General features: G+C 42.6%; 1 protein-coding gene across 27 annotated transcripts in view; it reads right to left on the minus strand.

The window, feature by feature from the left end:
- OBSCN (obscurin, cytoskeletal calmodulin and titin-interacting RhoGEF) overlaps positions 1-12,308 on the minus strand; it is a 238,535-nt gene that overhangs the window by 187,013 nt on the left and 39,214 nt on the right. For 23 of the 27 annotated variants that reach the window (XM_055539448.1, XM_055539504.1, XM_055539514.1 and 20 more), the window contains 2 exons: positions 5,583-5,858; positions 1,735-2,010 (listed from right to left, as the gene is read on the minus strand). In XM_055539448.1, the coding sequence (XP_055395423.1) occupies positions 1,735-2,010; positions 5,583-5,858 (552 nt within the window). The remainder of the gene's footprint in view (positions 1-1,734; positions 2,011-5,582; positions 5,859-12,308) is intronic. The other 4 variants (XM_055539536.1, XM_055539482.1, XM_055539385.1 and 1 more) reach the window with 2 other exon arrangements.

Below are 12,308 nucleotides of genomic sequence, written 5' to 3' on the forward strand. Positions count from 1 at the left end.
GCCATTGTAACCTTCAAAATTTCATTTTTGAGATGTCTGCTACTACTCTTAGGCATGGAAGTGTTTTTTTTTTATACTGATTTTTTACATGGTAATTATTTTTAACTATCTTATTATGTCGCATATTTTATCTTTTGGATAAATCATATTATCCATGAATTCCACTTTTGCTTTTTCACACTTTTATATCTTTCACTTTATTTTTGTCCTAACTGTGTTTTAGAATGTTGGACAAAAGCAGTAACAGTTGGCTTCCTTGTCTGGTTTCCTATCTCATAGGCAAAGCTTTAAAATTCACTTTTTTTGTGTACAGACAGCTGGTTTGCCTGCAGTATTGTTTATCAAATTAAGAAAGAACTGCTTTCTGTATAATTCATAAAGAATTTTATGGCATAATTTGATGCTAACTTTATAAAACATTTCTTCTGTATTTATTTATTATTATTTTTTGTATTTTCAAAATTAAAATGCCAAATCCTAGCAAATACTTTATTCTGCATATCATGAACAGATTGCTTGCCAACGTTTGTAGCGTGTAAAGAACCCTGTATTTCTGGAGTATGACTTTCATCACAACATATTACCAATTTTCCTCTTATTATATTCTTATTTTGATATTTTGTTCCAGATTTTGGCTTTGATATCCATAATAGATCGGTCTACAATTTTAATTCTTACTACTTTCCCTGTCGGATGCTGGTATCAATGTTACATCATCAACATGAAACAGAGACTGTATCTCCTTTTACTGCTCTCTAAAAAATTCTCCATGAACAAGACTTTTTTTCCAAAGTATTCCATATAATATGCCAGTGGAACTACTAGGACTAGATCTATGAGAAGATTTTTCATTATTGTTTCAATTACTTTAAAAGGTTTTAGGACTATTTAAGTAGTTGAATGTTTCTTGAGTCATTTTTCATAGAGTTTTCCAAGAAACTAATCAATTTGTAAAAGTTTTCATATTCATTGCCACGAAAAAATTGTTTATTCTCCTAAAATACCATTTAAAAAAATACATGCATGCTGGTATAGGAGAAGCTACCATTCCTGTCCAAATCTAAATTTATAAATCAGACTCCAAGCAGAATTCTGACTCAGAATGTTCTAACAGAAGACATAATAAAATCAGTATTTGCTTTGAAAATGTACCTAGATTTTGTTATATGTAGATGCATAGATAACTTCTAATCCCATGTATAAGGAAGAAAGAGTGTCCAGAACACCTAAAATTTTGGTAATCCATAGTTCAGCATTGAGATAAATCAAGTAGGACAGTGTTGCACCTACTTTAATGAAATTCAACCATCTCTCCCAGTGTGAACCCACACGCATTGCTGAGTGGGGCATCTAGGAGCTGTCAGGACAGCCAAGAGGAGCAAATTCACATACCCACAGTTGAAAGGCATCTGGTTTACAGCAGATTCCAAGTGCAAGACAGAACCAGAGTCTCAGACACCAGGGAACACCCAGAAGCCCCTGGGCAGATGCTGGGAACTGACGACCGTGCATTACTGTGTGGAAACGCCACTTTGGGTTTACAGAACGCCTTTCTCCTTTCTGCTCACACCCTCCCATCCAGCTCCATTTGCCCAGCCTTGGGTATGAAAATGGGGGTGGGAGGACAGAAGACCAAAAGAGATGAAGTCTAGTGGAAAGATCATCGGGTCTGTCAGGGGTGCAAGCCCGTCCCATCACCTCCACATGAGGCTAACTTACTACCTCCAAACTGACCTGTGACGTCCAGGCGGAAGGAGACCTTCTGGCCCCCGGCCTCGCAGCTGTACTCCCCGGCGTCCGCCTTGCCCGCCTGCTGCACCACCAGCTTCCGGGTGCAGCCCTTGGCCTCCACACGCACTTTCGAGCTGGAACTCAGCTTCTTCCCATCCTTGTACCACGTCACCTCCGTCTGGGCCTGGGCCACCTCACAGCTCAGCGTGGCACTGGTTCCCGCCACGGCCTGCACTTCACTGCGTGCTGGCTGCTCCTTGGCAAACACCACCGAGGGCTCTGGGGACAGAGGTATACACAGGGTCAGAGACACCATCTCAGTCAGGACAGCAGCCCCGGGCAAAGACGACCTGGATGGGGAGCTGGTGGTCGGGTGGGAAGGGAGCACAGAACTGGAGACTTCTCCAGGTTCTGCACCAGCCTGATGCCCTGAAGAGGACGCCCTGCCTTTTTCAGCAAAGAGTGGCACAATTTACACGTTCTCCCATGGATTCCTGTAAGCTAGTCTAAGGGTGGGGGCACTGCTGGAAAATACTTCTCCTCGGCTTATGGCATCTGTAGAGTCATGAAGCAAGTGTTCCCCAACCTTCCTATATGGTGCCCTGCCATCTCCACCTGGATACGCGGGGAAGTTTTCACCTGCAGTCAACAAAGAAGATGTCTCAGCCTTGGCACCCTGGCCTACTCTTACTGTGGTTAACTTGTGGCAATCCGCTGGGAGTGCCTGCGCCCCGGCGGCCGTCTGCGTCACCGTCTGAGGAATAAAGAAGCGGCTCGCCCTTCCCCTTGGCGCTGACTTTGCCATCACTGTTCTCTTCTTGTTGGTGACACAAGTCAAGCCTTTTGCCCACTTGCCCGTAGTAGGCTCTCTCTTTTCTCCATTCAGCTCTGGCCACTCCTTTACATTTAAAACCAAGAGAATGACGAGACAGGTAGGTTTTAAGGATATTCCCAACTGCGTGGTTGGCATTTTTACTCTCTGATCCAGTCGTCTGATAAACCAGAGCTATTCCTTCCAACAGTGTCATAATGTCCAATAGGCCTTGGAGTGTAGATCATCTGCGTTCTATTTAAGAAATCTCTCCTTACCCGAAGTCTTCAAAGAAGACCATGTTATCTTCTGAGGGTCTGGGGGCTTCTACCTCTTACACTAAGGTTTCTAACTCACTATGAGTTGACCTTTGTGTGTTATGTGAACTGCTAGTACAATTTAATGTTCCATATGATTCAGTGGTCCAAGCACCGTTTACTAACACAACATCCTTCTTGACCTCTCCAATAGACAACACGGTAACCAATGGAAGACACAGGCGTAGGGAGGGGTGGCACAGGAGTCCGTTCATGAGGAGCCCTTTCTGAGCTCACTGTTCTGTTGCTCTGATGTGGTAACTATTCCTGTACTGGGATCCCCGATCTTTAAAACTGCAGCCTTATGGTAATCCCTGACATTAGGTACAGTAAATGCTCAACTGTGCATTTCTTCAAGAAAACAAAGCATTGGCTGGACAGTGCCTTTGCAATCTGCCTGTTATTCTTCCTTCACAACACCCTAAAAACACATTTGGCTTGATTTTAATTGTTAATAAACATCTTTGATTTTTCCCCTCGGATTTCTATCCAACTCTTGCAATCTCATCTCTCAAGAATCTTATGTAATTTCCCCACATACTGCCTCTTACTAACTTTTATCAGACCCGAAAATAGAAATGTGGTACAACTGGGCTAGTCTAGCTCTTTCACACAAATTTCTTATTCCAAGCATTCCTTGCCGGGACTCTGATATAGAAATATTTTCTGCATATTGATTTTTTTACACACTAATCCTACTCAAGAATCATACATAGTCTAATAATTATCAATGAGTTATCTGAGCTGATTATCACGTCATCAGCAAATTGCACCTTGAGTTTGATTTTTGAAAACTTTATTCCCCTCCCTCCTGAACTCGGCGGTTAGAGTGGCCTAAGTGTTCCATCCCTCACACCAAAGCTCTCCCGGGACGTCCTAAGGGGATGTTACTGTCGCTGTTGTTTTGTAGGAAGTTTTCAACATTAAAAAAAGAGCACTTTTACATAGCTCACTAAGAACTTTAAAGCAGGAGTTTATTTGTTCAATATTATCAAATGTTTTATCTCTCCAATTGAATCAACCACTTGATTCTGTATTCATGGAAATGATGACATCTTTTTTCATTCAATCTCTTAATGTCAAGCTTTCTGTCTATTACCATGGCCAAAGTTAAACCCAAAATGCAACCCTGGACTAGGATCACTGATCTCTACCCTCAGATTCACTACTGAATCCATTTTGATGACATTTAATTTATGATTTGGGCCAGAATATTCACAGCATACTGGTCAGAAATTTCATTCTCTCTTCTTTCGCTGTGTAATTTTCATTGATGTTATGGCCTGTACATGAAGACAGTTGCTTTCCTGTACATGAAGCGAGTACTTTCTTTTCCCTTCTAGGACCATCTTCACAAGAATGGAGTAACCGCTTTCCAGGTAATTATTTACAGTGTACCAGAGAACTACGGGCTGAGAAGACTGTTCATTATCGGTCTTAATGACTGACAAGTTATACAACTCTTTGACTTTTCTCGATCTCCTTTTGTCCATTTCCACAAAGTTTCCCGGGATTTGGCCACATTTTACAATATTCCAATACTTTCATCTTAGAATAGTCACTGACATTTTCTGAAAACAACTAACCATGTGAGATCTCAAGTATCTGTGCAAACCCACGAATATACAAACCTTGCACTGGCATGGGCCCAAACTGGTGTGTGTTGGCACCTAGGAGTCAGTGTGGGATCGCAGCCCATCTCTATCTCCTATGAAGACATGTTTCCCAGAAGAAGAATAACCTGATTCCTTAGACTGTCCTATGTTCTAGCCACAAGTAACACACGCTCACTGACCATTTGGAAAATAGAACAAAAATAAAACTGGAGGGAAAAAACATTTAAAAAGTAAAATAAATAAATAAGACTGCTTTGCCAGTCAGAGGCTGCGAGGACAGTGACTCCTCACGAGCAGTAAGAGTGCCTTTATGCTTTCCATTCCTAAACCCATCAGTAACACCAAGGGAATACTGACCTGGGTCATCCAACCTTCTGAAGCCAGTGGAAAAACCATATTTTCTCTACGATGATCACCCTGAATAGCACTGGTGACTATACATATCACCCTTTCTAAGTCCCTTTTCAAGGACGTGACAAGAAAACATGGGCCAATTTCTTGCTACCTACAGCCAGTAAGAGCCTCCACATCCAGCAAAAGGGAGGAAAGGCCTCCCAGAAACCTAATATTTGATCATTCAAAGTTCACTCCTGAGATAATTCCAAGATCATGTGGCCAATATTTCCACCCCCCCCCCAAAAAAATGATGAATTTTTGATGAATCTGGGATTCATCAAATTGAAACAGCTCAGACCAACCAAGAATCTACATGAGGTCCTGGATGAGGGCAAGTGGTGGCTGTCAGAAAAGACATCCGATGAGAAGAAAGTCACATATCCCCACATCTATTTCAGCCCCAAGCCCAGGGAGAGTCAGGGTCCTGACACCAGGAACAACAGGATCGTTCTGGGCAGATGCTAAGACAGTGTGACTGAGCCCCACTGCCTGGAAACAGGTAGACAGAAACAACCCCTCTTCTTTCAACCCCTACCCTCCTCTCCATCCACCCACCCCTGAGCCCAGACAGGTGTCCAGGTGGGGCATGGGAGATGGGGAGATATGAAGAGATAAAAGCACCAGGCAAGCGCACACAATCTGGTGAGGCTGGAAGCGGGTCCCCTCATCACCTGCACACAGGCTAGCTCAGCGTCCTCCTCCAGGACTGACCTGTGACGTCCAGGTGGAAGGAGACTTTCTGGCCCCCGGCCTCACAGCTGTACTCCCCGGCGTCCGCCTTGCCCGCCTGCTGCACCACCAGCCACCGCCCGCGGCCCGTGGCCTCCACACGCACTTTCGAGCTGGAACTCAGCTTCTTGCCATCCTTGTACCACGTCACCTCCGTCTGGGCCTGGGCCACCTCGCAGCTCAGCGTGGCACTCGCCCCCGCCACAGCCTGCACTTCACTGCGTGCCGGCTGCTCCTTGGCGAACACCACCGAGGGCTCTGGGGACAGAGGGATACACAGGGTCAGAGACCCCATCTCAGTCAGGACGGCAGCCCCGGGCAAAGACGACCTGAATGGGAGGTAGGGGAGTGGGGTGATGAGAAGGGGAAATGGGGCTGGAGACTTCTGTTGACTCGGCTCCAGCCCTGTGCCCTGAAGAGGACCCGTGAGTTTCTCACCAAAAGACTTACAATTTAAGCATTCTCCCATGGGTCCTTTTGATCTGGTCCAGGGGGTGCCATTGCAAAAGATTCCCTGCTCCTGGCATCAGCAGGGTCATGAGGCAACTGTTCCCTAACCTTCCTAGATGGACCCACAGTCCTTTCCCCACTATTATGCAGGGACTTTTCGCCTGCAGTCCATGGAGTTGGTTCAGCATCCCTTCCTGTTCTTACTGTTGTCAGCTGATGGCAGTCTGCTGGGAGTGCTTACACCTCCTCGTGGCTCTTTTTACACTGCATGAGAACTGAGGAAGCTGAACCCCTTTTCCCTTAGCACTGGGTTCACTCACTGTGACTGTGTTCTCCTTCCCAGCAACACTATTCAAAGCTTTTCACAACTACCGATAGTAGGCTCTGTCTTTTCTTGCTTCACCTGTGGCCGCTCTTTATCCATTGAAACACCAGAGAATGACATAGGATTTAAGGATCTTTCCAACTATGTGACTACCATTTTTACTCTTCGATCGATTCCTCTGATAAATCAAACCTTTTCCTTTCAATAGTTTTCACATCTTCTCATCTCTTTCATTGTAGAGCACTGTGTTCTATTTAAGAAATCTTTCCTTACCTTAAATCTTTAAAAAATATCATCTTTATCATTATCTTTTAAAATATTTAAAAATATCATCATCTTTAAAAATATCATCATCATCAGGGTTTTTTGGGTTTTACCTTTTACACTGAGGTTTCTAATTTACTACAAGTTTACTTTTGTGTGTGGTGTGAATTGCTATTACAATTTAAGTTTTCTGTATAGTTTTCAGTGATGCAACCACAATATTTGAAGACCATATCCTTTCTCAACTTCTCTGATAGACAACAGAGTAACAAATGGAACATGCGGAAGGTCGAGAAGGTGGATGGCTGGTGCAGGAATCCATTCATGCAAGGAACTGTTTCTGAGCTCACTATTCTGCTCCTCTGCACTGGCATCCCCTTATCTTGAAAACTGCAGCCTCATGATAATTTCTAACATTAGGTACCAGTAAATGCTCCCTCTGAACATTCTTTGAGAAAACAGCATATTGACTGTACCATACCATTGGAATCTGCCTGCTTTTCTTTCATCTGACAATTAGAAACATATTTTTTTCCATCTTGATTTTTAATAATAATTTTTGATTTCTCCCTCAGACTTCTACCCATCTATTTCAACCTCTGCCTCTCAAGAATCTTGAATAATTTCCCCACACACATCCTCTTAGCAACTTCTATCAGACCTGAAATCAGACTCACGATACAATTATACTACTCTAACTCTTTCACACAAATTTCACTTGCCAAGCATTCTTTGCCAGGACTTGTAGGTAGAAATGTTTTCTGCATATTGATTTTTTACATACTAATTCTACTCTAGAATTATACACAGTCTAATAATTTATCTCTGAGATTGTCTGAGTTGATCATCACATCATCAGCAAATTTCACTTTGAGTTTTTCAGAACTGTTTGCTGTTGATTTTATTTCCTCGTTACTCAACTCAGTGGTTGGAGAGCCCTACGTTTATCGTCTCTCACATCAAATATTTCCAGACACACCTTGCTGTTTTTGTTGTTGTTGAATGAATTATATAATGTTAATTTTTAAAAGCTGACTATGTGTGGTATGTGAAAGTGAAGTGAAGTCGCTCAGTCGTGTCCGACTCTTTGCAACCCCGTGGACTGTAGCCTACCAGGCTTCTCCATCCATGGAATTCTCCAGGCAAGAATACTGGAGTGGGTTACCATTTCCTTCTCCAGGGATCTTCCCAACCCAGGGATCGAACCCAGGTCTCCGGCATTAGAGGCAGATGCTTTAAGCTCTGAGCCACCAGGGAAGCTAAGAATTTTATGGCAGGAACTGGTGATCAGTATTATCAACATTTTTTTCTTAGTGTATAACATTCAAGCTTAATGAACCATTTGATTTGTACTCATGGAGATTAGGTCAAAATAGCAGAGTGGATGTGCACTCACCTCCTCCTGGAAGAGTACCAAAATCACAACTAACTGTTGAACAACCATCAGCAGGACTAGGCTTGAACCCACCAATAAAGATACCCCAAGTCCAAAGACAAAGGAGAAGCCAAAACAAGATGGCGGGAGGGATGCAGTCATGATAAAAGAAAATCCCACACCCACCAGGAGGGCAACCCACGGTCTAGAAAACAATTATACCACAGAGGTTCTCCCACTGTTGAGAAGGTGCTGAGCCCCACATCAGGCTTCCCACCCTTGGGATCTGCCAAAGAGACTAGTAATCCCCAGGGAATCTAACCTGAAGGATGTGACTGCAGATTTCCACAGGCCTTGGGGAAAGGGAAGCCCCACTCCTGGAGGGCACACACAAAATCCTGGGCACATCAGGACCTGGGAGAAAGGAGCTGTGACCCCACAGGAGACTGAACCAGACCTGCCTGCTAGCATTAGAGGGTCCGCTGCAGAGGTGTGGGTTGGCAGTGGCTCATCACAGAGATAACAGTGCTAACAGCAGCTGTCCAAGGAAGCAACTGTAGGCGTGAGCCCTCCTGGAGGTCTTTGCCATTAGCCCTACCCTAGAGCCCGTGGACACCAGGCAAGAATCATCTCAGGTCAAAAAACTAACAGGGAGTGCAGACCCACCCATCAGCAAACAAGCAGACTGAAGTTACTGAACACTGCCCTGCAAACCAGAGCAAGACCCAATTCTACCCACCGTCAGTCTCTACCATCAGGAAGTTTGCACAAGCCTCTTAGATAGCCTCATCCACCAGAGGGTAGACAACAGAAGCACAATATTCTTAAAGTGATGGAAGAGAAGAAACTATAACCGAAAATACTCTACCCAGCGAGGCTCTACTTCTGATTTCATGGAGAAATCAAAAGCTTTACAGTCAAGAAAAAGTTAAGAGAATTCAGCACCACCAAATCAGCCTTATAGCAAATGCTAAAGGAACTTCTCTAGGCAGGAAATGCAACAGAAGGAAAAGACCTACAAAACAAATAAAAATAATTAAGAAAATGGTAACAGGAGCATACCGATTGATAAACGCCTTAAATGTAAATGGAATAAATGCATCAGCCAAAAGATATAGACTGGCTGAGTGGATACAGAAACAAGACCGTGTATATGCTGTCAAGAGACCCACCTCAGACTGAAAGTGAGGGGATGGAAAAAGATATTCCATGCAAACCGAAATCATAACAAAGCTGGAGTGGTAATGCTCAGACAAAACAGATTTTAAAACAAAGACTGTTACAAGAGATAAAGAAGGAACTACATAATGATTAAAGTTCAGTTCAGTCGCTCAGTCGTGTTTGACTCTTTGCGACCCCATGGACTGCAGCACACCAGGCTTCCCTGTCCATCACCAACTCCCAGAGCTTACTCAAACTCATGTCCATCAACTCAGTGATGCCATCCAATCATCTCATCTAATCTAATGATCAAAGGATCAATCTAAAAAGAAGATATAACAATTGTAAATATATATGCATCCAACATAGGAGCACATCAATATATAAGGCAAATACTAACAACCATAAAGGGAGAAATCAACAGTAACATAATAATAGTGGGGGACTTAAGACACCTCTTTTGTCAATGGGCAGATCATCCAGGCAGAAAATTAACAGGAAACATGGGCCTTAAATCACACATTAGACCACACGGACTTAATTGATATTTACAGAGCATTTCATCCAAGAGCTGTGTAGCAACACAGCTACACATTCTTCTCAAACTACACATTCTTCTCAAGTGCACTCAGAACTTTCTCCAGGATTGACCACATGCTGGGGCACAAGATGAGCCTTGGGAATTTAAGAAAATGGAAATAATCTTTTCAATGAAAGCATTTCAAAACTGAAAGCACCCTTTCCAATAGCGATGCTATGAGATTAGACATAAACTACAAGGAAAAAAAAAACTATAAAAAATAAAAACACATGGAGGCTAAACAATATGCTACTGAACAGCCAATGAATCAGTAAAGAAATCAAAGAGGAAATCGAAAAATATCTAGAGAGAAATGAAAGTGAAAGCACAATGATCCAAAACCTAAAGCATGCAGCAAAAGCAGTTCTAAGAGGGAAGTTTATAGCAATACAATCTTACCTCAAGAAACAAGAAAAATCTCAAATAAACAACCTAACCCTATACCTAAAACAATTAGAGAAAGAAGAACAAACAAAATCTAAATGTAGTAAAGAAGAAATAAATCCTAAAAGATTAGAGTAGAAATAAATGAAAAAGAGACAAAGAAAATTACGGCAAAGATCAATGAAACTAAAGGCTAGTTCTTTGAAAAGATAAAGAAAATTGATAGACCTTTAGCCAAATTCATCAAGAAAAAAAGGGAGATAACTATCAATAAAATCAGAATGAAAATGAAGACGTTACATCAGACACCACAGAAATGCAAAGGATCATAAGAGACTGCTACAAGCAACTGTATGCCAATAAAATGAACAGCTCGGAAGAGATGGACAAATTCTTAGAAAGGAACAATCTCCCAAGACTGACTCTGTACTCATGGAGACGATCATGTCTTTCTGCATTCACTCTCTCAAAGTCAAGCTTTCTATCTATTAACGTTGTCGAGGTTAACTCCAAAGTGCAATCCTGGACTTGGACTTCATCGGCGATCTCTAACCCTTGGATACATTGCTGAATTCCTTCTGCTAACATTATATTACAATTTTGGCCTCCTTACTCATAGCACACTCATCTCAAATTTCATTCTTCCTGCCTTTCTTGGGTGATTTTGGTACTGATGTTATGTTCACGGAGAGAGTTACAGAGTATATGTCCTTTATCTCTCTCTAGGACCAAATCCACAAGCATGGAAGAATACTTTTCCCATTTTGTATAGCTTACCAGAGAACTATGGGGCTGAGAAAACTTATCATTATTGGTCCCACTGATTGACAAGTCATGCAACTCTTCAACTCTTCTCTATCTTCTTGTGCCCATTTTCATAGTTTACTAGGATTTAGCCACATTTCACAACTTCTCAATGGTTTTACCTTAGAATACTCTAACATGCTCTGAAAACCACATCTTCCAAGGATGCATGGTGGGATCTGGGGTATATACGCACACCCATAAATCTTCCTATCTGGCATGGTCACAAAGTGTTAGATGTTCAGACCTACAAGTCAATGGAGGATGGCACCCCACCCCTATTCGGCATGAAGGCTCTCTTCCAATTCTTTGACGGCCCTATGTTTCGGCCATAAAGCAGAGATACTCACTGACCATCCGTTAGGGAAATTAAATGAAAGTAATTTAGTTCAGGCTTCAAAGACAAGAAAACAAAGTAGACCTCTGACCTTGCTTCTGACCTGCCCAGACATAGGCCTGACTATGTGCCAGGTGTGAGTACAAGCCCGGCAATACCATAGATAAGAGAGAGGACAGATCGAGGGATTCTTGAGCCCTGGAGGGTGTCTGGCCAACCATACCTGAGGCTTAACAACCTTCCAAGCTTTGCAAAACAAACAGCTTTGTAAAACACAATTAACATAAAACCAAAGCTGCAATTTACTCCTTTGCAGCCAGGCATTATAAACGGGAACCCCCAAACTGTAATCTGAAGCCTCACCCATGGAGCAGATGAGCTGCCTGAGACATGTTCCCAACTGAGACTCCAGAGCGCTGTTAAATGGGATTTCCTAGCACTGTTTGAGTCCGGATGTCAGTAAAAACACAATTTGGTGATGAATGTACTATTACCCTCCTTTACTGTTCTATTTCTCTTTTCTTGTAATGGTTGTTTATTGAAAGTTGTTTATTGAGCTTTCCTGGTGGCTTAGATGGTAAAGAGTCTGCCTGCAGTGCGGGAGATCCAGGTTCGATATCTGGGTTGGGAAGATCCCCTGGAGAAGGAAATGGCAACCCACTCCAGTACTCTTGCCTAGAAAATCCCACGGATGGAGGAACCATTGGGTCTCAAAGAGTCAGACACGACTGAGCAACTTCACTTCTTCTTATTGAAAGTAAAATACATAATTCTCTATTAAATATCGAAATTGTATATGTGTGTACAACAAGTGGTTTCTTTTGTTAACGAATCCTTAAAACCTGAAACAAAAACTAAAACTTCCAGCAAAACACCATTATGAAAATGGAATGAAATAAAAGACTGCTTTGCTGGTCAGAGGCTGCTAGGACAGTAACTCCTCATTAGCAAAGCCTACTAATGTAGCAGAAGCCAATTTTTCCTTTCCATTCCTAAATTCATCAATGTAATGCCAAGGGGGATACTGA

Source organism: Bubalus kerabau, chromosome 1, assembly GCF_029407905.1.
Source record: "Bubalus kerabau isolate K-KA32 ecotype Philippines breed swamp buffalo chromosome 1, PCC_UOA_SB_1v2, whole genome shotgun sequence".
Classification (NCBI taxonomy): domain Eukaryota; kingdom Metazoa; phylum Chordata; class Mammalia; order Artiodactyla; family Bovidae; genus Bubalus; species Bubalus kerabau.